This window comes from Bufo bufo, chromosome 4 (assembly GCF_905171765.1).
Source record: "Bufo bufo chromosome 4, aBufBuf1.1, whole genome shotgun sequence".
NCBI lineage: Eukaryota > Metazoa > Chordata > Amphibia > Anura > Bufonidae > Bufo > Bufo bufo.
The window spans coordinates 18,854,526-18,881,201 of NC_053392.1; the positions used below are offsets into that span (position 1 = coordinate 18,854,526).

The 26,676-nt window shown below is 46.3% G+C and overlaps 1 protein-coding gene across 1 annotated transcript in view; it reads right to left on the reverse strand.

Moving 5' to 3' along the window:
* The window catches only part of LOC120997016 (perlwapin-like), a 136,607-nt gene extending 126,998 nt beyond the window's left edge, over positions 1–9,609 (reverse strand). Inside the window, exon 1 of the mRNA XM_040426923.1 lies at positions 9,579–9,609. Within this exon, the coding sequence (XP_040282857.1) occupies positions 9,579–9,594 (16 nt within the window). The 5' untranslated portion in view covers positions 9,595–9,609. The remainder of the gene's footprint in view (positions 1–9,578) is intronic.
* Between the last annotated feature and the right edge of the window lie 17,067 nt (positions 9,610–26,676).

Genomic DNA, 26,676 nt, shown 5'->3' on the forward strand with positions numbered 1-26,676 from the left:
GTGGGGTGGTGGGTGGCATTACCAGTACCCTCTGACAAAGGTGGGTGAAAGAAGGACCACTTGGCATCAGATGTGTGGCATCATGTGGGTGGCAGCATCAGAGTAATAGCTGAGTCAGGTAGAAAGAAGAAACCAGTATCTTTTGTCAAAGTAATGGTGTGGCACCATGGATGATCTAGTCTGATGCATCTGAAATTGGTGGGTGGAAATCCTGGCTGATCCTCGCCTGATTCATCTTGACAAAGGTCAGTCTCTCCACATTTTGGGTGGACAGGCGAGTTCTTCTTGGGGTAACGATGGCCCCCACCGCACTAAACACCCGCTCTGATTCCACACTACTGGCCAGGCAGGACGGCTTTTCAAGGGCAAACTCTGCTAGTTACTGCCACAAATCCAGTTTGGTTGCTCAGTAGTCCTCAATGTGGGGTCGCAGGGTGCTGTCCAAGTTTGCCACCATCTGATGGTTCAGGTCCTGCTCCAGGTCTACCTGCTGCTGCTGGTGAGTAGTTTCTTCACTATGCGGGTGAAGAAAGCTACTCATCAGCGACTGTAGACTCAGGTTGTTGCTGATGGAACTGTTACTGCTCCTGCCACCCCTCTCCAGCAGCCATGGCAGTGTAACGTGAGCGCAGAGGGCCTGCGAGAGGATGGACTATGGCGCAGATGGACAGCGGCCAACTGACAACATAGCATGTCTCTGTAGCAGTTTAGTTTGTACTCCTTCTCAGTGGGTGTAAAAAAAGCACCCATTCATGACCGGTAGCGAGGGTCCAACAAGGTGGAGAGCCAGAAGTCATCCTTCTGCTGAATGGTGACAATTCGGCTGTCACTACCCAAGCAAGTGAGCATGCATTGTGCCTTTTGTGCAAGTGACTTGGAGGGACTCCCTGCCTCCATCTCCACTGCATACTGCCACGGTGTGTCTGGGTCCTCTGCCTCGCCTTCCTCATCGCCCTGTAGCTCCTCTGGCTGCTCCTGCTCCCCCTCTCCTGTCACCTGAGTAGAAAAACCACAAATTTCGCTAAACAATGCCTGTGCTTCAATGTCCTCCTCCACCTCCTCCTCCTCCTCTTCCAGTTCAGCCCCCACAGGGCTCATGTGGACGTGAGATCTAAGCGCCACATCTCTAGTTCCCTGACCAACCATTGTTAGTGCAATTGTCTGTATTATGTATGTGCACCGCTTATCATATGTACAGCGCTATGGAATGAATGGCGCTTTAATAATAAATAATAATAATAATAATAATCTGTTCCAGGACAAGAAGAAGTGGAATGACGTCATTCATCCCGTAGTCCTGGCGACTGACAAATAACGTGGCATCCTCAAAGGGCCTGAGCAAACGGCAGGTGTCACGCATGAGCTGCCACTGGCTGACATCGAAGTTACACAGGGGATCATCAAGAAATTGTTTATGGCCTTTCTCTGTTCATACAGTCGGTCTAACATATGGAGGGTGGAATTCCAACGGGTGGAAACGTCACCTATCAGCCTATGTTGGGGGATGCCGTTCTGCCGCTGCTGCTCAAGGAGGGTGTGCTTTGCAGTGTACGAGTGGCTGAAGTACATGCAAAGTTTCCTGGCCATTTTTAGGATGTCTTGCAGATGGGTGGAAGACTTCAGGACCCGCTATATTGTCCCTGACCATAGTTACAGCTCCACACGTTGGCGCTGCCGTGCACTTTGCAGACACCGACATGCTCAAGGACTGGCCCACCTTCTGTTCTACATGTTTGTGCAGGGCTGGTACTGCCTTTTTGGCAAAGAAATAATGGCTTGGGACTTTCCAACTCTGCTCAGCATAAGCCATCAGTTCTCTGAAAGGTGCAGAGTCTACCAGTTGGAAAGGGAGGGACTAGAGCACCAGCAACTTGGACAGTAGCACGTTCAGCTTCTGCGCCGTTAGATGCATGCACACATACTGCTGTCTCTTGGCAATCGCATCGGTGATCGTTTGCTGACTGAATGCGTGACAAAGAGTAGGAGGAGCATGGGGACCAGCAGAAGATGGGATTGACAGACAGCTCCTTTCGGCTGAGGTGGTGGAGACTTGACTGGCTGAAACCGGGTGCATGCCAGTGGGTGATGCAGCGGTTGATGCGGCAGGCTGGACCGACCACATCGGAGCCACGGTTCTCCCAGGCCACTGGATGGCAACGCTGCATATGTTGATGCAGGGCTGTAGTGCCAACCTTGTCCCCCTGGCCACGCTTCATTTTCTGCCCACAGATTCTACATATGGCCACGTTCACCTCCTCCGGCAGCTTCACAAAAAACTGCTGCGGCCTGTGCATTGTGATTGACAGGGCCAGGCAGTATAAATGTCATTACAAAGAAAAAATGTGGGGGATTGGGTCAGCACAACCCGTATGTAGGTGCATATCACTATGGCGAAATACATATACAAACGGAAAATGCAAATGTGATCGCACATTACATCCAGAATTCTGCCCTGCCTCCATGCTGGATGAGACATTGGTGTATATTTTGGCCAAAGCGTAATAAGCCACTCACCGCGTCAAGGTCGTCTCATTTGAGTGGTCCCTAACACTAGTTCCTACCTGTTTATGGGCCATGACAGCCACACAAAATCCAGGGAATGCAGGTCAGCATGCAAGCCAAGCACACTCTGCTTTTAACCCCGTCCGGTGCCATTACAGCTTTCATCGGATCCAGGGATGCAAGTACCAACATGCATGCTGAGCCCACCATATACTTCTCCTGGAGCCAAATGGCCACTGGTAGGTTCTATATAAGCAGACTCAGTTTTATACTGACTTTAAAACCAGCCTCCAGGACAGATTGACTGGTCAGGTGTGCATGACTCAAAGGAGATCGCCACGCCTCCAATATACACCTGTCATTACACCTGACCCAATCAGAGTGCAGGGGGCGCAGCATTTGTAGAGAGAGCGGAGCCTCTAGGTGTAATGGTGACGCCCCCGTTGCTCCTAGAGGCTCATTTCCATATGTTAACACACGTTTTTTTCTCAGTAATGCGGGCACGTATGAACATGGGACCAACACAGATGTCTTCAGCTGCCAAACGCACGTGTAACAGGTCAGCCGGTGTCATAGGGACAAAGCTGCTGACAGATGCTTTTATAGCAGATTTTAATTAATCACAGACTTAAGGCTATGTTTTAGGGGACTTTCACTCTAGCGTTATTCTTTTCCGTCATTGAGTTCCGTCCTAGGGGCTCTACACCGGAAAAGAACTGATCAGGCATATCCCTATGCATTCTGAATGGAGAGCATTGAGTTCAGTATGGATCAGGATGTCTTCAGGACGGAGATAATACCGCAGCATGCTACGGTTTTATCTCCGGCCAAAAAAACTGAACATTTGCCTGAATGCATTTTTTTTAATAGGAATGTATTAGTGCCGGATCCGTCCTTCCGGTCTGCGCAGACTGGTAAAAATGTGAAAAAAAAATATAACGGATCCGTTTCTCCGGATGACAAATGGACAGACGGATTCGCATCCGGATCCGTCTACAAATGCTTTCCGTTTGCATGCAGATGCGATAGAACTGCTTGCCGGATCATTCTGCCGCAAGTGTGAAAGTTCCCTCACACGGTGGTAGTCTGTGATGAATTAGCCCCTTTGTACAAACCACTTTGATACATTAAACCCTCTGACGGGTCATTGTCTGAGCTGTGAATTTTACCACATGACAGGAGGCTTCGTATTTTGCATTAAACTCTCTTTACTTACTCCACATAGCAGTAAAGAAACAGTTAAAACAGTAACCAATCAAAATGCAATAGGAGGTAATATATTCTGAGCCGTGAGACTCCTCCTCCTCTTTCTTTACTGCTCCATCAGACAGACAGGTCAGAGTTTCTGCTCTCCCAGTTATAAGGCTTGGGGGTTACGTATCTCCATTTGAGTTTTTTCTATCTATCCTTGTGGTAATATTTGATGTTTACTACTACATTTTGGGGGGTTTGTGGCTCAAGCAAATTTTTTTCTCCTCAGTTGGTCTCCCGTCCCTGTCTGGCCTTCTCACTCGGACGAGGAGGATAAGCTTTACTAGTTTATTTATTTACTAGCACCCCCCCCCTTTCCCCCCCCCCCAAGGATTATGGTAAGGGGTAACGTTCACCCCGTCTGCGAATATCGCGTCGCGATCTTTTCGCCGCGCATTTTCGTTAAAAAATTTTTTCGCTGCGCATTTTTGCTCGCGGCAGCCGCGGCAATTATACTCGCGCCTCGCGAGAACTGTGGCCGCCATTTTGGATAGAGACTCCGTGTCCAGCGCGCTCGGTTTTTGCGGTAAGTCCATTATAACCATTTCCGATGACTATTTGCTTTTGTGCTCCGTGTCAGAGCCCTCATTGTGTCTCTCCTCCTTCACAGCTCGAATCACATAAGCCTGTCAGACGACCAGGCAGGGCTCTCAAATCTGTGGCCGTTTGTCCAGGCCTCATCACTGCAGGGTTCATTCCCTGGGCTTTGGGGTGTCGCCCCGGAATTGCTGCTGCTACTGAGGTGTCAATCATACATCCTCTATTCCTGGGTGCTGCCCAGTGTAAAAATCCCAATTTACCCTGCTGGGGTTATAGGTACTGCTGGTACCATCTCTATATACTTTATACTACCCTGTGCCAGGGTGTTGTTGGACAATGGACCAGAACGCTGCACAGCTTCAGGCCATGATTAATGAGGCAGTTGCTGCCTCGATGGAGAAGGCTTTCTCCAGAATTATAGCGGCGGCTGATGGGCCAGATGACCTCGCTGAGGTCCCGCAACAGGACTACGATTCCGAGGCTTCGGGGTCACAGGTTCGTGCCGACTAAAACGCCATTGGAAAGGAGAGAAGGGCTCTGCTGATCCGGACAGGGGCAAGGCCCCCGCCAAGCGCGACAAACCGTCTCCTCTCGCTCCCTCGCCTGAACATCATTACTCCTCGGACGAGGAGGATAAGCTTTCTCCGTCCATGAATATTCTGGACTCGTGGCAGGCCGCGGACTCCGACGTTCCGGAGGACGCCTGGGCCTCAGATGAGGGCGTGTTTTCCGGTAACCAAAAGGGCACCTTTCTCGAAACCGCCCAGCTACCCGACGACTCGGTGCCACCGCTGGAGGATGAGGAAACCATCCTGGACCCCTCCGGCCAACGTCTCTTCGATCCGAGAAACATCCGTCATCCACGTTCTGGGGACTGGACGCCTCCGGATCACCTCGCAAAGTTTATGCACCTATGGCTACGCAAACCTATGGACAAAACGGTTCACAACCGTTTACGATCTGAATGCCCTCGCCCTCTGTTACCCGACTTCGTGGCGCAAACTCCGGAGTTCGACCAGATCATGACCACCTTTATGTCTAGGGGTGGTCGGGACCCTCGCAAAGGGGTTGAGAAGGCATTCCACGGCGTGCAGGATAAACTGTTGGACTCCATTGGTCCACTTTCCCGCATTTTGTATTTGGCGGATGATGCCCTAGCGCGATCAGAGGAGTTTGACGCTAATATGGTTCGTGAATGGGCTCACGACATTAGAGAATGGGCTCAAAGGTGCTTCTGCTTTGTAGGCAACGCCAACGTAGCCCTCTCTTCTGAGAGGAGGAAAGCAGCATTACTCCGTCTTGACGGAAAATTGGTGGAATTGGGCACCAAGGAACTAGGACCTCTGGCACAGGGCAAGCTATTTGGCGAGACTTTTATGAAGGAGCTCAATAGACATGTGAATGTCTTTACCTCGCTTAACAAAGCACAGACCTCCATGAAGCGGGTCTTTCGAGCCAACTCCCAAAGGGGTGTTTTTGGAAGGGCTGGCCGCCACAGAGGCCGAGCAGCCAGCCGATTCTGGCCTTCGGGCCCCAGTTCTCAAAGGCCTCAACCGTTCTACCCAGAAACAGGCTATAGACAGCCTTTCTCCTTCACCAGAGGAGCCGACAGAGGTCGTGGATCACGTGCCCGGGGCAGGGCTCGCTTCAACTCCACCGGTAAGTCGTCACCTGTTGCAGGTACCTCTTCTCACTCATACAGCAGGTCGTATTTCCCTTTGTTTTCAGAACTGGGTGGCTATATCGTCGGACGCATGGATACTCCAAACGGTGCAAGGTTACGTCATAGACTTCGTGGGACGTCCAGACCAGTCGATCCTGCCGCATCCTTTTCTCTGCTCCGCAGAGGACTACAGGTTGATAGCAAACGAGCTACTAGACCTCCACTCCAAGGGTGCGGTGGAGCCCGCACACGATCAGGGAGGCTTTTTCAGCAATCTTTTCTTGGTGAAGAAAAAGACCGGGGACTTCAGACCAGTCTTAAACTTAAAAAAGCTCAACTCCTTCGTGCGATACAGGCACTTCAAGATGGAGGGCATTCACCTTCTGAGGGACCTCCTTCGAGACGGAGATTGGTTCACGAGACTGGACCTCAAAGACGCGTACTTGTCGGTACCGGTCCACTTAACCTGCCGACGTTTCCTCAGATTCCTGTGGCAAGGTCGACCGTGGCAGTTCACGTGCCTCCCTTTCGGCCTCAGTTCAGCCCCGTGGTGTTTCACCAAGTTGCTGAAGCCTGTGGTCGCACATCTTCGTGCTCAAGGGATTCGGTGCATTATATACCTGGACGACCTGCTTCTGTTTTGCGACGACAGGTCCGGACTGACTCGGCACACACATTTTACCGTCGACTTCCTGACCTCCTTAGGGTTTGTGGTGAACTTCTTGAAGTCAGAGTTGTCCCCGACTCAGACTGTCCAGTTTCTGGGATTCGAGATAGACTCCAGGTCCAGCAAACTACGCTTACCAGCGACGAAGATCGCGGCTATCAAGAAGGAATTGCGCAGAGTCATCCGCTGTTTCTCCATTCCACTCCGTACTCTGGCTCGGATCGTAGGTCTACTATCCGCTTCCATTCAGGCCATTTTCCCGGGACCGCTCCACTACAGGGCGATGCAACGTCTGAAGACCTACTTTCTCCATCGGAATCCTTCCTACGATCAATCGATCCCGATAACGGAAGAGGTCAGGGAGGATTTCAGATGGTGGCTAGACAGCATGGAGGCTTGGAACGGCCGAGCCATCTTCGGGAGCTCTCCCGACGTCGTTTTGGAGTCGGACGCCAGCCTTTGGGGCTGGGGCGCGACGGGCGGAGGCAGATCAACCGGAGGCGCCTGGACCGCTCAAGAGAGTCTTCTCCACATCAACTGCCTGGAGCTGTTGGCGGGGTCGTTCGCCATCCGCAGTCTGGCGAAGGACAAGTCACATTGCTGTATTCTCTTGCGGATGGACAACATCTCGGCGGTCCGCTATATCAACCGCCTGGGCGGAGCCCGTTCCCGACTACTGTCGGAGGTGACGAAGGAGATCTTCGACTTCTGCCTTCCCCGCAACATTTCACTCAAGGCGGAATACCTTCCAGGGGAGACGAATCTGACGGCAGACTGGTTCTCACGTCACTGGAGGGACAGCAGCGACTGGAGATTGGATCCTCAGGTCTTTCAACGACTCTCGGTCAGGAGGGGCCCCCTCCGACTGGACCTATTCGCTTCCCGCAACAACAGGCAGACTCCGGCCTACTTCAGCTGGCTACCGGATCCGGAGAGTTTAGCGGTGGACGCGTTTCTCCAACAGTGGCCAGCCAAGGGAGCGTACGCCTTTCCCCCTTTCAGCATGATCGCACGGACAATTCAATTCCTGAGGAATCAACGCATTTCTCTCCTGCTCGTCGCTCCGCTTTGGCGGAGTCAACCGTGGTTCCCGGACCTTCTGGAGCTCTCCTACATCGAGCCGTTGCTTCTACCATCTTTCCCGATGCTCCTCACGGACCCGAAAGGGAATCCGCATTCCCTGGTACTCGAGGGCCGTCTCCTTCTGGTGGCTTGGGCTCTTTCCGGGGAGCCTGGCAGACCAGCGATTTATCGCAGGCAGCTAGAGACCTCATATGGGACTCCTGGGCTCCTGGAACTAGAAGATGTTACTTATCAGCTTGGGATTCCTGGTCCTCTTGGTGCTCTGAACGGGACTTCGATCCATTTACGGCACCTGTGACAGCCATATTGAATTTTCTGTCACATTTGTTCTCTTTGGGCCGCTCCTATCGTTCTCTCAACGTGGTGCGTTCCGCTATTTCGGCGGCGCACGTTCCCTCTCTTGGTATCCCAATCGGGAGGGATCCACTTGTTTGCCGTTTACTTAGGGGTATAAGGTTGCAGAGACCTCCGGGCCCCAGATATTCTCGTCTCTGGGATGTGGCCTTGGTTCTTCAGTTTCTGAGAGATTGGCCGAATAATACCTCCCTCTCTCTAAGACAGCTGTCGGCCAAGTTGACTTTGTTACTTTGCCTCGTTTCCTTTCGTCGAGTTTCGGACGTACGGGCTTTCGACGTCGACGCTTTTTCGGTCTCTCCGGAGGGAGTTACCTTTCGGGTGTCTAGACGTACCAAGTCCAACTCTACGTCGGTCTTTTATCCCTTCTTTGCCTCAGAACCACAACTTTGTGTCGTTTCTACCCTTACTCGGTACGTAGAGGTCACTTCCGCGCTTCGAACTTCTGCCTCGGGACAGCTTTTGGTGTCCTACGTTCGGCCTCACGTTCCCGTCTCAACTACTACACTCGCCAGATGGATACGGTGGCTTCTGTCTCTGGCGGGCGTGGACCCCTGTTTTGGGGAACATTCAGTTCGTGGGGCGGCTGCTTCGTCGGCCTTCTCGGCAGGCGCTTCTCTGACAGACATCCTACATTCGGCGGACTGGTCGAGGGAGTCTACCTTCAGGACATTCTACTTTCGCCCAAGCACGGGGGCGGCTATGTGTCTTGTGAATCAGCGTTAAAAAATGCAAAATACGAAGCCTCCTGTCATGTGGTAAAATTGAAGATTATGCTAGCGCTAGTGTACTTATAATCTTAATTTTAGTAATGACAGGAGGCGAGTATTTTCCCACCTCTTTCCCACCCTTGGTAAGTGCTCGTGGGTAAGTATATGGTTTCATTCCCTTTTGCGTTTTAGCAGCCAAGATCCTTTAAGTGATGTCATTTACTGTCATTTTATGTGGGTCATGCCTGCAAGCAGGTTCAGTTTCGGTTCCTAACCCATTTCACATTGTTTTTCAGTATAAATGCTTGAGGTTTCCGGTCCAACTTCAGGGAGTTTCTTCGTGTCGATTGGACTTCGTCTCACGGAGATTTGAGTGCGGACATAAGGTCTTTTGATTCCGGTTACAGTTCATTCCGGATTTTTCATCATGCCTTACAGTTACAGGACAAGGAGTTCGTTCGGTGGTTCGTGGTTTAAGAGACATTGACTTTAGTTTGTCCAGTTTTTTCTGATGTCGCATGCGAAAGAGGAGGAGGAGTCTCACGGCTCAGAATATATTACCTCCTATTGCATTTTGATTGGTTACTGTTTTAACTATTTCTTTACTGCTATGTGGAGTAAGTAAAGAGAGTTTAATGCAAAATACTCGCCTCCTGTCATTACTAAAATTAAGATTATAAGTACACTAGCGCTAGCATAATCTTCAATTTATAGCAGATATTGGCAGATCAGGTGGAGCCGGTCATTTAACCGCATCGCAATCCGCCTCCTGCACCAGGTGCCAAATCCTATTTAATAACGTGCTCACCTGTGAAGGGCTTCATGCATGTCGGAGTGCACATATCCCTGCAGCACTTCTGGTTTCCATCACAGTCCTGGTCCGATTTTCAATTTCCAATAGGAAGTGGAACTACACATTTTGCCAATGGACCTGGTGGACATTTTCCAGGTTTCTCTGTAATTAAAGATTTTGTTGTGTCACAAGCTTTTCATGGAGTTACTGAGCTCTTATCAACCAGGTTCACAACATGAAAAATATCTATCGGCACCCTGGTTGGATTGTCTCCTCCAGAAGAAACCAAGTAGATATAACTAGATAATTAGAGATGAGTGAAACGAAGTCAAACGAATTGACTTTGATACGATTTTCAGGAAAAATTTGATTTGCCACAAAGGCAATTTTTTTCTGAAATAGCAGTAAAAAAAAATCATGCTCACTTCATTCATTTGCTCACGGAGAGGACACAACGGCCATCTTGATTGAAGAAATGTGTGACATCCCCTCACTGGCCAGGCACAGTGACGTCTTCTAAGATGTTGTCATCACGTCACAGTGCAAGGTTTCGCTTGGTTTCTTCAGTCAAAATGGCCATGACGGCCTCTCCGAGAGCAAATGGATAAGGTGAGCATGTATTTTATTTTTACCCTGATTAACCCCTGAATGGCCTCAATTTTAGTGTCAGATGCTTCAATCAGTGATAAATGCGGCATCTGAGGGGTTCAATATTGGGGGCTCACTGTTCCCCGTCATCGCGCCCACTACATTCAATGGAATGCGATCCTTTGTGAAATTAATCGAAGCAGCTGAATTGGACTTTTGATATCTTCACTCATCTCTAGTTATAAACATAAAACTAAAATCTGAAGGTCGCTTTTCCCCCCATTTAGGACAGTAGATGCTCCATGACTTATTCTGTATATGAAGACGAAATAATACGATTTTCTCGATGTCCGTGTTGATTGCTCCTGCTGCACAGAGGTTTTGTACCTAGACCTAAAAGTGATTAGTGTATTGGCAGATGTCCACCACCAGGACAGTGACATCTACTCATTTACAAGTTTCCTCACTCTGGTTTGTCTGCACACATCCACAACCTTTACCAGGTCTTCATCTCATGCTCCTATAGTTACATAAGGCATGTCGGAACAAGCACGTGCTGCAGGGTTTCCTTCTAGCTGACAGCTGATCACCGAGGGACTAAACACCAGTTGTTTGAGCTCTTTTTATCATTATTTAACAATTATTTTTCAAAGAATACAATTCCTTTAACTGAGGACAGTAATGAGTAAAAAATGTAGTTGTCTAGGTGGAAAATACATTTGAAATGGTTCATGACAACTATGACATTTACCTGATCCCCGCTGATTCCTGATCCAGTCTCAATACCCAAGAAATGCCCTGCGATGCCTGGTTAATGAATTATTGGTGGAGAGATATTTCCAGTCATTTCCATGAATGTTGACCACAGACGGAGAAGCAGAGACAAGTGGGAACTTAATAAAAGTCAGAAGAGGAGCAGCAGAGGATCAATAAGGATGACCTCCCCTGGACAACTTCTTGATTCTTTATGTCTATCATCCATTAAGGGGTTTGCATGCTTTGGACAATACCTTTTTTTAGTTGGAAGGGTCACTCAAAAATAATTGTTGCTGGGACCCCAGAAACCCCTTTAAATGGTAACAATCATAAAATTGTGCTCTACTGGTTATACTGGTCAGACACATGGTAATTGTTTCTAAGTTTTTAGAGGTGAAAGCATTTACTTGATTCCCACATTCCAGCTCTACCTATAGCATGATGACCTGTTAAAGGTTAAATGGTGGCATAGACATGTGGAGATATAACAGGGTGAGGATACATGTCAATGTGTAGAGGCCCACAACTTATTAATGGTTGTTGGCTCAGACAAGGAAAAACAAGGAAAACCAGTGGAGTCTTGACCATGTTTAGAAAATGTTTCATCTCACACTGGACTATAATGCTTAAGGGACATAAAGGAGACAGAGGAACAGAATAAGCCACGAAGATATGGAGACAATTACAGGGATCATGGTGAAAATTTTCGTAATTTTTAAAAAAATAAAGGGGTAGTCGTTCTGGTTCTCACTCTTCCCACAGCTACTGTTTGATGTCACTTCTATCATTCACATGCCCGAACGCTGATGCCAATCACTAGTCTCAGATAACCACTGAGGCCAGTGATTTTCAGAATTGGTCATGTGAATGGTGGGTGTGAAGCCATTGCTGCAGGACCCGAGGAGGGTGTGGGACTGAAGCACTGTGCTGGAGCGACAGGGCATATAAAAGTTAACGTTTTTTTTTCTTTTATTTATACAGTCCCTTTTCGTGGGTCAAATTTAAAAAAAAAATTGAAAACCCCTTACTCTCATAAGTTCTTATTTATGAATGTTCCCCCTCCACTTCCCCTTTCCCTGAGAATATACATGTCCTTAATTAAAAGGGATGACATTACTAATACTACAGTTTCTAATAGGGTCTGGTAAGATCAGTTTCACAGCTCAACCTCTCCCTATGCATACAACGCTTCTCAGTCCAGCTATGGACATTTGATAGAAGCCCACTGTGGGCATAAGTTGTATCCAGCACAGTTGACTAGCAGACACAACTGAAATATGTGAATCAGCCTTTAGATACCACTTATAAGGGTCTTCATTGATCCCTGTGACTCATTAGCAGTAAAATTACCTGATGGTGGTTTGTCATGGTTGTCTGCTAAGGTTCCTGCAGAGAACAGAATGAGAAGAATGAGAGCGCTGGTCACTGGTGCCATATCTGCTGAGCACTGGAGATATCAACCACCCAGGTGAAGGATTCCCCATTTATAGAGATGTAGAAGGAAGGGAGGAGAAGCTACAGGGCAGTGTGTAGAATTTTTACAATCCTGGATTTCACAATTTATAGAATCAGGTAAAGACACCACTATAATTATGATTGGATTATAATTATTGTCAATAACTCCTTTGTTCCTTTGTTGGCAGAAGAACATTTCTATTTAAATCTACAAGACATTGGACATGGAACAGATGACACAGCCCTGGTTTCAGATCACAAGATTTACATCCCTTAAAGTGGTTGTCCCACAAAAAATATTCTATAGTTTTCAAACCATAATCAAAAATATAGCATAGCCACTGAGTTATTCAATAAAATGTATCTGTATTGTGCCACCTGCTGTTTGTTCTTTGTCTCATTTCTTTGACCTGCTCACTAAGAAGGCCGCACATGCTCAGGTTCATCTTTCAGCTGCCTTCTGAGTTGTGATAGGTAGAGCATGGACACACACCCTGAGCTGCAGCAGAAGAAACACCCTCCATGAGCTGTCAGCTTGATATAAATATAGCAGAGCAGGGCGAGCTAGACGCTGATGGAGGAAGACATGCATAGTGTGAGCTTCGGCAGAAAAGAACAGAATCCATTGCCATCTGCAATTACCAGTCCTCTTCCAGGGCACATTTTCCCATTCTGACCTTCTCCAGCCTGAGTCGGAACTTCTGGGCTCTTTCCAATACTGTGGGCTGCCCCTGTGAGGTTGCCGTCTGTGCCGCGCGAGAGACCGCAGCCTTGAGTTCTGGGTGGCGAGTGAACCATAGCGGACCTTGGAACCCGCTTACCATTTGGAGACCGAGCGGGTCTATGGGGACCAGCTACCGAACGAGATACAATACCCTGGGTCAAATGCTGGAGTGTGGACGCACCACTGACCGGAGTCATGCAGAACATTACATCCCATTGCGGCCTGAGGATCGCTGGGGCCTTGCTGATAGACCTCTACTCCTGCCCTTGATACACATCAGGGAAAATCAAAAGGTGAGAGGAGATGCTCACTTAAATCCAGAGCCTCCTACAGCGCCAATAACTCGCTTAGTCTCTACCTTAGAAGGGACAGACTATATTCCCCTTCTCACTGCTCTGCAGCATCATAGGCCAAAGACTTAGCTAGTCAAGATATAAGTACTGTGCACCCAGAGGCATTATACTTTCCTCGGGAGGATTATTACCCTTACTACCTCATCTTATAGGCCAAGCCTAAATTTATATTGCTGGACCCCCTCTCGTGTGTTAGGGGAGGTCTAAAGATCTCAGCTCTTTCATTATAATCTGTTTAAAAAGCCTCTGGCTCAATGTTTGTAGAACCCTAACTCGGATATCCTTGATATGGGTTATTCTCCGTATAGTACTGCTGCTATCGAAGATATATATGTGACAGAGCAACCTGCTACAATCACTCCTTCACTCAGTGTATGCACATCGCCTTCCGTGATGGTGAAATAAGAGCAACCTAAAGCTAAGGACTCTGTCTCGACTTCTAAAGCCTCTCAAACCAAGGGAAATATGCTATAGTTTATGACTAAATCACCTGCGGATTCTGACACCTCTTCCTTAGGGACTCCACAATCATACAAATATACAATACTTCCTGTAGAAGATCATATATCTTCCCAATCTGATCAACCTCTGTCCAGGACTTTCTCTTAACAAACTCTCACTAAAGCATTATCTCCTTTGGTGCATGACTTCCAGGAGATTAAACAAGACCTCAGACAAATAGGCCACCGGGTAGACACCCTAGATGATATGGTAGCTGATCTCTGTCACCATACTAAAGAAGTGGCTACTCATTTCCATTCTTGCCAAGATCAACCTCATTTCCATTCTTGCCAAGATCAACTAAATCTGCTCTACACTCATGTTCGAAGATCAAGATAATCGTAATTGTCGTAATATTCTAAGAATCTGAGGTCTTCTTGAAACGTATACCTCAGAATCATTGCTGAGCACAGTTAAACAACTAGCTATTGATCTTCAGGGGATCACTACCCCCTTTCTATTGAAATAGAGAGAGCACACAGGGCCTTACGTCCATGTCCAGAACCCTCAAATCCTCCAAGAGATGTAATTTGCAGATTCCTTGATTTTTAGAGTCAAAGAAGACATCTTGAAGAAGGCCAGGGATGCACCACAATGGGACTTTGAATGTCACCAACTAACTCTTTTCCAGGATTTAGCTCTCATTACCTTCTACAAAAGAAGAAAACTAAAGCCTCTGATGGATCTTCTAGGCTTAAAGAAAATCCCTTACCGTTGGCTATTTCCTTTTGGACTTGCTACTACAATAGACGGGAAAAGGTTTCTAATACGCAGACATGAAGATCTAACGGAACTCCTGACGGCACTTGGGGACCCTATGATTTCAATTGAGGACTGGTCGACGGTTCAGGATCTAGCTACTTCTCCAGTATTACCGTCCCTGTCCCCTTGGTTCGTAGTGCAAACGGGTAGAAACGGAAGAACCAAGAGAAGAGCTGGACAGGGCCCTACCAAGAATCTAAATCCTGATGGTACCTGAATAAGTAGCCTTAACTAATGCATGTTTGATCTGTCTCTCTCCACAGTTCTCTTTAGAGAGTTATAACTGCAATGTGTATTCTTTTCCTTTCTTGTTAAGTGCCTGTCGTTTCTTATTTTATGAAAACTGTGAAGGTAGGGCTGTGACCCTATATATACACCTATGTATACTTGATCTACTAATGTTTTACACTATAATTATTTAGATTTTCAACTAATCTCACATTTACTGGAGATGACCAATATTGTATATCCTTCCCCCCTATGACATTACCAGCGTCGTTAAAAAGTTCGGACGCATGTCAATCCTCTTCTGGATCATATAGGCTTTATTGCCGTCTAGTTCTTTCATGTTTCCTTTATTTTTGTAACTGTTTTATCGCTCAAAAGAATCGTGATTTCAATGCCAGTTTGTCTAGTGCCGCTCATCTCTCTCCTCCTCTATGTTCCATACAATTCAGACACTCTTATAAACCACCATGGTTTTGAAGTTAATGTCTCAGAATGTGAAAGGCCTTAATTCCCCGTACAAACGCTCAGCAATGTGGTCAGACGCCAAGATGAGGTGTGAATATTGTTAGCTCAGGAAACACATTTGTTGGCCTCTGATACACATAGATGCTCAAATAGGCACTTTACACACCTTTTCTTTGCCTCTAAACTGGTCAAGAGGAGGGGGGGGATCCTTATAGGGATTAGACTTTCGCGTCAAATTAAATTGTACCAATGCATCACTGACCCGGCAGGACCTTTCATTATCCTTTTATGCTCTATTAACCATATCGATTATACCATAGCCACTCTATATGTTCCTAACTCTCATCAGCTCTCTTTTATTAACCATTTCTTTAAGAAGCTAATGAAGGTAGCAAAGGGACCCATTGTTCTGGGTGGAGATTTCAACGTCCCTATTGATGCATCAATCAACTGTTCCCGGGTAGCGGTGGGATATCATCCGGAGTTAGGTAAGCTCCTTAAAACCACACCCCTACACGATATTTGGAGGTACCAACAAGCGACGAAAAATGGTTAGGGTCTCCTTCTCGTCTCAGGTTCATATCTCGCAATCTCGGATTCATTATTTTCTCATTTCAAGGGACCTTCTACATCAGGCATCACACTCCGCAATTGGTAATATCACATGGTCCGACCATGCCCCCATTTTCCTTCATATTCAAGACACATATCCTAACCCCAATCCACCACTTTGGCATCTCAACTCCTATTTACTGAGGCACGACAACCGCTTTCGTTCCTTCTCTAATTCACTTAAGGAGTTTTTCTTGTTGACTGACACCCCTGACATCAATATCTCCACATTCCTGGATGTCCTACGGCAGCACAAATACATATACATATGGGTTTTATTCCCCTAGGTACAACCAGAAGAGAAAGGTAAACAAGCTTAATTAAAAAACTAAGTTAATCAACCAATCACACGCCAGGTCCACCCCTAAAACCCTGACACCAGTGAAGCCTCCTTGTATCTTTTCTTTCTCTTAGGTTCAGAAGAGACAGATGTCGTATCCTGGAGGGATATAGAACTTTCCAAGCTGTATACAGGGAGCGTTCTGTCCCTCAGCTTGAAGGTGTACTAAGATGGTGCCTTTCCCCTGGGTGGTAATCCACCGCACATCTATTACACAGGGCATCTATTACCCAGCATGAAGTCCCGGGATTGAAGCCCAGCATGAAAGCCCAGCATGAATGCCCGGCATGGAAGCCCAGCATGAAGGCCCGGCATGGAAGCCCAGCATGAAGGCCCTGCATGGAAGCACAGAGGTCCTGTGACAGGAAGTGTGGAGTAAATCTTCCCGGCAGATTCAATCCGCAGATGCGCTCTGCCAGACTGCTCAACCCTCTGGCTGTCAGAGTAAGTATGGCCGCCGGCCTGTGCCCCTGATGCGGTCCCCCCCCATCCATGTATCCTGCCGCCATCTGTCCCCCTTGCCCCTGATGCGGTCCCCCTGCTGTAACCCCTTAGATGCTGAGGCAGTGGCATCCATGGGGTTAATAGAGGGAGGGGGCTCCCTCTCTCAACCATCGGGCTGCTGCTCTGCGATGGCAGCGGCCCGATGGTTGCCATGGCACCGGACGCTTTGCAAAGGCGTCTGGTGTTGCCATCTATCAGGAAATCTGATAGTACTATACTTTGCAATTTAAGATCCAAGAAGGACTTGATAAAAAAAAGTGTCAAAATAAAAAAGTCAAAAAAATAAATAAATAAAAATGTAAATTAAAAATAAAATAAATTGCCTTTTCCTATATCTGCTCATTTATTAGAGATTAATAAATGAAAAAATAGATAAACCACACATATTAGGTATCACCGCATTCGCAACGACCGGCTCTATAAATATATTACATGATCCACCCCATCCAATAAACACCATAAAAAATAAAAACTGTTTAAAAAAAAGCCATTTTTGTTACCTTACATCACAAAAAGTGCAACACCAAGCGATCAAAAAGGCGTATGTCCCACAAAATGGTACTAATAAAACCGTCATCTCATCCTGCCAAAAATTAGACCCTATTTAAGACAATCAGTCAAAAAATAAAAAAGCTATGGTTCTCAGGCTATGAGGACACTAAAACATAATTTTTTTGGTTTCAAAAATGCTATTATTGTGTAAAACTTAAATAAATAAGAAAAAGTATACATAGTATACTCTTCCTGCAAAAAACGAGCCCCTGCACAAGACGATCGGCAGAAAAATAAAAAGATAATCATGCGTACCCCAAAATAGTACCAATAAAACTGTCACCTTATCCCCTAGTTTCCAAAATGGGGTGACTTTTTGGGAGTTTCTACTGTAAGGGTGCATCAGGGGGCTTCGAATCACATGGCATCTAAAAACCAGTTCACCAAAATCTGCCTTCCAAAACCATACGACGCTCCTTTTCTTCTGCGCCCTGCCGTGTGCCCTTACATCATACGATCACATGTGGGGTGTTTCTGTAAACCGCAGAATCAGGGTAATAAATATTAAGTTTTGTTTGGCTGTTAAATCTCGATGTGTTAAAGAAAAAAATGTATTAATTTGGAAAATCTGCCAAAAAAGTGAAATTTAGAAATTTAATCTCCATTTTCCTTCAATTCTTGTGGAACACCTAAAGGGTTGACAAAGTTTGTCAAATCCGTTTTGAGTAACTTGAGGGGTGTGGTTTCTGCAATGGGGTAATTTATGGGGGTTTCCACTATGTAAGCCCCGCAAAGTGACTTCAGACCTGAACTAGTCCTTAAAAAGTGCGTTTTGGAAATTTTCTTAAAAAAATTAAGAATTGCTTCTAAAATTCTAAGCCTTCTAACATCCTAAATTTTTTTAATGACATTTACAAAATGATGCCAACATAAAGTAGACAGTGTTAAGTACTAAGGGTACTTTCACACTTGCGGAAGAGTGATCCGGCAAGCAGTTCCGTCACCGGATCTGCATTATCTCCGTCCTGAACAGTCAAAAAGACTGAACTGAAGACATCTTGATGCATCCTGAACGGATTGCTCTACATTCAGAAAGCACGGGGATATACCTGATCAGTTCTTTTCTGGTATAGAGCCCCTAGGACAGAACTCAATGCCGGAAAAGAAAAATGCTAGAGTGAAAGTAGCCTAATATTTTATGAGGTATCACTTTCTGTTTTAAAAGCAGAGAAATTGAAATTTAGAAAATTGTGAATTTTTTAAAAAAATTGGGGTAAATTTGGTATTTTTTTTATAAATAAAGGTGAAATATATTGATTCAAATTTATGACTATCATGAAGTACAATGTGTCATGAGAAAGCAGTCTCAGAATGTCTTGGATAAGTAAAAGTGTTCCAACGTTATTACCACATAAAGTGACACATGTCAGATTTGCAAAATTAGACGTGGACACGAAGGTGAAAAATGACTTGGTCTTGAAAGGGTTAACACTCTCTAGTCTCCTAGGAAACGTTATCTGTTTTCATTTGTTCTTGTGCATTTTTTTGGGGGGAGGGGATCAAGCATTCAAAAATGATGTCTTGACATGGTCACAATGCTTTCCCATACAACACGCACAGTTGTTAATTGTCAGAAGAAAAAATGGCTTTTTGTGAATAAGATACAGAATTCTATAGTCGCTCACCCGTCTATTATCATGTACTGGTGCTCGAAGTCTGGCTGCCTCAGTCAGTAGTATGAGGTAAGAAAAACTGAATTGGTAGACTGGCACTCTATATCTGGTTACACGCAGAGGACACATAAACTATATCATATACAATAATTTATTACCCCTATTTGGGGAGGTAGTTAAAATGTCCCTTTAAAAATATACTACTTATAAAATACAAAATGCAACAAAACAAAAAACAAAAAAGAAGTCCCGCTAACAGCGTCAATGGGCCAACACTTTATTTGCTGCAAGAATAGAAGCTGTGAACAAAAATATATGTTCCACTGCAGTTTGGACGCAGTTCGTCTTGCGGTAAAGTCACTATTATAGTGTTAGAAACAATTGGCTTGCAACAGAGTAATAGAGTAATTATTGTCTAGTCACAATGTAGCGATGTAATCTCCGCTGCAAAAAAAAGTGACTTTGGAAAGTTAATTCACTTCTATAAGCCGGCAGTATTACCCATAAATTGTCGTTTTTGTAACGATCTTTTTACAGCGTAGTTGGTGTTTTTAATATATTAGCAGGCAGCTTTTGTTTATTACCTGTGGCGTCCCACTTGGTAATAATGTCCTGCCTGCTATTACCCTTCCAACGTTTTCAGATCATCAGACTGTCCGGTCAGAACTCGCCTCTCGGTATGTGCTGCAAATGATCCGTGCAGTATTGGCGTCCCATGTGGCATACGCCGGTGTCAGTGCTTGGAATCTTGTGCGGTCTTGGCGTCCCGCTAGGTTACGTGTATCTGGATATTTTGTGGATATGCAGGCTCTGGAGCAGTTCGGGGGTGCTCTGTGCAGGAGACTGTAGAATAGTGATCGGCGGTCACTAAGCCAAAGAGAACCGGATTCCTGTACTTAATACTTTTTTGTTTTGTTTTATTGCTTTTATTGCCTTTTGTATTTTATAAGTAGTCTATTTTTAAAGGGACATTTTAACACATGTGGCAATGTGAATAGTGATGGGTGCAGTAAAGTCCCGGGGAAGCGGGACCGGTAGATATATTTTGCCTTCCTGGCTTACTTACAACTTCTAATAATATGTTCGCACTGTCCATAATGGAATGTGGCTCTGCTTACAGCTTGTACTTTACTGTAGACTGTGAACAGACACTGTAGGCTAACTCCTGTCTCACATTAGGTGCTAATAGAATCTATAGCCTGAGGTAATACTTTCGTCTCCACTAGTCTCTCCTCATACTCTTCAACACACTAGGTTTCTGTTATTCCTCTCTTGAAGCTTACCCTTGGTCAGTGCAAAACTCAGAGGGGTAGCTACTCGTCAGCTCTCCTTTACTTCCGGGTTCAACAGGTCTGATAGAAAGGAGGGGGAGTAGTAATGACAATGTGCCCTGCTGTTCAGGATGAAAGCGTGCCAATGGAGGAAGAGGTTGAGGTTGTGCATAAGTTCCTGCTGTAGGAGCCAGGATGACACAATTGTGGAGGGGACAAAAGGACCTGGCCATGTTACTGGGGTGCTGCCTCACCACTGCCACAAAAATATTGACCCAGTGAGCTGTGAAAGACATGTACTATCCCTGCCTGTAACAGTTGCTCCAATTGTTCACTGTGGTTTACACCTTGCCTCACATCGAGAATCGCAAGGAGTCACCCGCGTTCTCTTCCACATGAGAGTACAAGGTAGGGATGGCTTTTTAGAAGAAATAAAGCCTGCTAGGTATCTTCCATCGAGGCTGAGTGCATGCCATCAGCTCCCAAAGGGCAGCAGCCTAGACTAAATGGTACAGCAGCGACTGCACCACCAGCAACTTGGCTAGGTGGGAATTAAGCTTGCTCACAAGTGCATTGTTGGGCAAGTAGAATTGCTTCCTGGCAGTGCATTCTGTTATTGATTGCTGACAGTGGAGGTGACGATGTGAGAGACGCCATTTTTTTGCAGTAAATGGCTGCCACTTTTGTTTGCCCAAGGGATGGGGTGATGGCAATTCACGTGGTTCAATAAAGCTGTGGTGCTGATGTTTGTGTTTGCCTGTCCACAGCTTATTTTATTTTTGCAGATCTTGCACAGTGCAATGCTTCTGTCTTCTGGCAGTGTGGAGAAAAATGCCAGACTGCCAATACTTACGCAGAAGTAGAGGCAGCGTGGCTTAGCTCTGACACATTTTGAGCCTAATGCAACTCAATGTCAGCAGATTCCAACACATATATGGCTCTAGCTATTCTTTTGGAGATATGAAACCAATGCTCTTTATTCCTGAAGCTGTCATCGCCCTCCTCCTCTGATGTTGCTTCCTCCCGAGCACCCTAATCTGGATCCCAGGTCCTGTGCAACACATAATCATCATCAGAGTCCCTGCCACTTTTATCAGTCTGTGAAATATCATTGTGTGTTCCTTGGCCCCTTTTCTGATTCCCTGCTCTGCATTTTACCTGACTGTTTCTTCCCTCACTAGTATCAAGGCTACAGGTGCCAATGTAACATCCTGGAGTATGTCACTAAACTCTTTCTCCCCGCTACAACATGTCAGGTGCATATGTATTGTCATCTTGTATAGTCTAACATTGCATTTTCCATTATATGTATTTTCTATGCCCGTTTTATATATTATGCTGTAATTTCCATGTACACCAGCTGGTGGCAGCAATGTGTTTAGTTCAGTTTAGAATAGCTAGACTGGAATAGTTAATTCCAGTGTTTAGCTCCCCCTCTTCTAGGAGCAGAAGTGGACTGGTCCCACGCCCTGCAGCAAGGGAGGAAAGAAACCAGTTAGATCCAATGTGTACCAGCCCCTCCTTGGGGAAGGCTGTGTTAGCTGGAGCTCCCAGACACAGGGATCCCAACCAAAGATCCTCTTCCCAGCCTGAGTCATCTAACTCAGTGCTGGTTGACAAGCAAGCAGCCATCTCCAGAACTAAAGATCTCCAGGAAGAAGCCATCATACCCTGCGAGCAGTCATGTGAGTACATATCCAAAGACCAGGAGAAGCCAAATACCTCCTTCAGCTAGTCAGGCCCAAACCAAGCAGATTACAGACAGAGCAGAAGATAAATACCTGCCAGATTCTACTAGGCGTATGGATAAGAAGCAGAATAGATATAGATTCCTGCCACATATTGCCAATACCTGCTGGGATCCTAGACTATTGCTGTACCTGTATGGATCAAAGCTGCAAGGAGCTGCAGGAGCACTCATGGTGCACTCAATTTATTGCATGTGAGCCAGGATACAGGAGTCCAGCCGTACCAAGGTATTAGACACCGTTGACACTACAATACCTATTATACAGAGACATTATCCCCACTCTGGCATTCCTCACCTAGTACGTGAGCTATAACATCTTAAAGGGGCCTGTTACAGTACCTGCGCAAGCTGCAATTGGCGTCACGAACTAAAAACTATTAATATTGCGCCAGTGTGCATCTGTCCCAATCCGGCTTACTGCATATTTTGGCGTCACTGTGAACAGGATCGGATTGGATTGTGTGCCATCCCTGTCCAACAGAACCGGATCCAATTCTGTGTTAAAACGGAACCCATCGCATATTTCACATTATTGTAAGAGCTGCAGTTTGTACAAAACCCTGAAAAGTGACTTTATTGCCTTGTTGCTGTGCAAGAAAGCACCATGCGGTGCCAACGAGTACTCAGGGGGTTAATTCGCCGTATTCGCAAGATGGCGCCTCCTCTCCATGCTTGTCGGAGGCTGGAAAAGACAAGAACGCCCTCTCAAGGGTGCGAAAACGATGACTACGCCCCCCTGGAAGCGGGAAAACTAAAGACTGCCCACCATGAACTTTGTATTGTGAACCGAGGGAGTGCAGACTCCTCCCTCTGCTCTCCACGCTCACCTCCTGCATGCACCATGACGGAAAAGAAGCTGGCCGTCAACCCGGAAACCAAGATGGCCGCCGATGCTGAGCCTGCTCCCGCGGAGGATGCCGCTGATACAGTCGCCCAGGCTTTGGACCAGCCTGCACCGCAGACGGTGATTGGACCCCGCGATGACCACCAGGAGGCACCAGAACCGGCCGCCCGGCCGCGACATCAGGTAGGAGTAGACGCGCTCCCTGAGGCCCAGGCCCGGTCCGTAGCTGCCCCTGCACCGCTCCCTGTGGGTCCCGATACCCCAAACAGGCCCAAACCTTCTCCGCCATGCACACATACTGGTGCGGCGGAGGCGACCGGAACTTCCACTCCGCCGCCCAGAGCTAATACCGCCAGAGCGGGACGTCTCAATCCTAAGGTCCCCATAGTGAGCCCTGAAATCCCTGCTGCTCCAACTCTACATGTGGGGCAAATAAATAACTCTGTCCTGACTTTCAATCCCAGAGTGCAACCCTACATTCTGCCCTGGAAGCTGCCACAGGCACTCTCAGTTTGCCTACCAGAGCCCCATCAGCTGGAGGTTTTGTCTACCTCTGCACCGGCAAGGGATCCCGGCTTGCAGCATGTCACAGCTGCATTCACCAGGCTGACTGCTCAGCCAATTCCTAAAGACACCACAAGAGGGCAGTGGTGCACCACTACAGCTGCTGAGAGCACCCAGGTTAAGAAAGAACTTTTGTCTCCTCAAATATGGGACCCAGGAGGATATTTTTCAGACTTTCCTGTGAGGAAAACTACCCATTATAGAAATTACCCACTATCTTGTGTGGATTACAAGTAACTCTTATTGTTCCTGTCCACAGTCAAGCATCTCAAATAAAAGTACTCAAGTCATATTTGAGTGTATTATTGCATTGATATTAGCATAATGTTTTTCACTAATTTTTTTAAGTTTACATGTTATGTTTCGTTTAAGATAACCTGCCCATTGTGTGTATTCTCTCCTAGGTGCCGCAATGTGAACTTTATGCACTGTTTATGATTATTGCACTTAACCATTGCACTTAACAAAAAATGTAGCAACTTACTTAAAGTGTGCTTTTTTACAGCTCTTGTTCTCTCCCCCTTTATACGGACTGTCTACATACGGACGTTGAATACTAATGGCCTACACCCGGTGATATATACCCATAGGTACCCAGGGTAGGACCAAGTGGTAAGTCCAGGCAGATCCAGTTACTACACAGGTACCCCTGCTGCTTCGGTAATCGTTAGAAGCCCTAGGCTGCTCCTTCCTGCTTGTTTTATGTTCCGGATTGTTCCCATCCGGAGGTGTCTCATTTCCAGGAGCGCACGGGATTAAAAGCCCTCCTCCTGTGACTTGCCAGAAGATACGGAGACAATAAATACCTCCCCTTCTGAGCCTTTTGCCTAAGGTAAGGCGCCTCAAGCCTTAGAGCCATATTTAGCTTCCTCTTAGTCATCATAGTGATCATGCTACAAGCCAAATTTCTTCAGGCTATGGTGCAGGAAAGGGAATACAGGATAAAGCCACCCTTTCCTTTGCGGGCTTTGCATTACACAATGGTGGGATTACGGAGTAAAGACACCCCCATGCTTTCTTTGATGTCTACCGAGCTCAGGACATACGAAGTCAGTCAGTAATTTTTGCTTTGTGCAGTAATTAGGTTACCTGGTTATACCAAGAGACGGAAACTGTGTGTTGGACACCTTACTCTAGCGGGCAGGAACCTCGAGAAAGCCGTTATGTGTTTTGTCTATGTATGTCATTATGTTTAAATTCACGCAGCACTTTGTATTTATTGGGTACCCAGAGCTGATTCCTCCTCACCCTCCTAAGCATATACGCCGAGGACGGCTTCACTTAAAGTAAGTGGGTATGTAACATCCTGGAGTATGTCACTAAACTCTTTCTCCCTGCTACAACATGTCAGGTGCATATGTATTGTCATCTTGTGTAGTCTAACATTGCATTTTCCATTATATGTATTTTCTATGCCTGTTTCATATATTATGCTGTAATTTCCATGTACACCAGCAGGTGGCAGCAATGTGTTTAGTTCAGTTTAGCATAGCTAGACTGGAATAGTTAATTCCAGTGTTTAGCTCCCCCTCTTCTAGGAGCAGAAGTGGGCTGGTACCACGCCCTGCAGCAAGGGAGGGAAGAAAACAGTTAGATCCAGTGTGTACCAGCCCCCTCCTTGGGGAAGGCTGTGTTAGCTGGAGCTCCCAGAAACAGGGATCCCAACCAAAGATCCTCTTCCCAGCCTGAGTCATCTAACTCAGTGCTGGTTGACAAGCAAGCAGCCATCTCCAGAACTAAAGATCTCCAGGAAGAAGCCATCATACCCTGCGAGCAGTCCTGTGAGTACATATCCAAAGACCAGGAGAAGCCAAATACCTCCTTCAGCTAGTCAGGCCCAAACCAAGCAGATTACAGACAGAGCATAAGATAGATACCTGCCAGATTCTACTAGGCGTATGTATAAGAAGCAGAATAGATATAGTTTCCTGCCACATATTGCCAATACCTGCTGGGATCCTAGACTATTGCTGTACCTGTATGGATCAACGCTGCAAGCCACTAAGTAAACACAAGTTGGACCCTATTATCTGTGTGGATTTCAATTATTCCTCAAGTACTCCTGCTAACCACACTCAATTTATTGCATGTGAGCCAGGATACAGGAGTCCAGCCGTACCAAGGTAGGAGACACCGTTGACACTACAATATCTACCACACAGAGATAATATCCCCCTCTGGCATTCCTCACTTGGTACGTGAGCTATAACATCTTAAAGGGCCCTGTTACAGTACCTGCGCAAGCTGCAATTGGCGTCCCGAACTAAAAACTATTAATATTGCGCCAGTGTGCATCTGTCCCAATCCGGCTTACTGCACCAATATTACCACCACCAACACAGCTATGCGTGGGGTCCGAGCCTCCTCCTGAACCTCCTCCTCAGGACAGTCCATAAGCTGGCTGCTCTCTTACAAGTCATCAAAGGAGACTCTCCTGACGACCAGCCAGGGGGCATGAGATTTTATTGCCACTTCTGCAAGAAGGAGCAGGAGGAATGCTGGGAACCCTGGATCTCTGAAGTCTCTGAAGTCACCTCCACGTTATCCTGCTGTGACTTAGAGGAGGAGTGAGCCATCAAATCCACAAATCTCAATCTCTTCCTCCTCAGTGATAATGTTGCACCTTTCCAAAGCCAGGAACAACTGTGGACTACTGCTACTTCTGGTACTACTACCTGGATAGCTGGTGCTGCTATTACTCACATTCTGGATCTGTGTCTTCTGTATTCTAGACTTTACTTACACAGTTGCACAAATTTTTGAACCGTTTTCAAGTCTGTTTTCTGGAACTTTAAGACAGAGAGGTGCAAAAAAAAATCCTTTCCCTTTCCACACAGGCACACACTGAAGACACTGCTACTGACAATTGACTTTGGAAATAATGCAGTATCAGTACTACTAACAGATTTGGGACTAATGTCTTCTGTGCGTTCAAATATGCAAATTGAGAAGACAGCTTTCTCTTGTGTAAAACATAAGTTGTTAACCTAGAATGACATTATTCCCCCCCCAGACCTCCCCCACCAACACTTGAGTATTCTAGAGATGCCGTGACATAGATTTAGGACTAGTAGTTCACAATTTCAAATGGTGCCCACTGTATTATAAGACACATGTTGCACAATAGTATTGTGTATTGCTATAGTTAAAAAAAGATAAAAATTTGAACTGTCTGGAAATGCTCTGACACAGATTTCAGACTAGTATTTCACTTTTTTTACTCAGATTTAA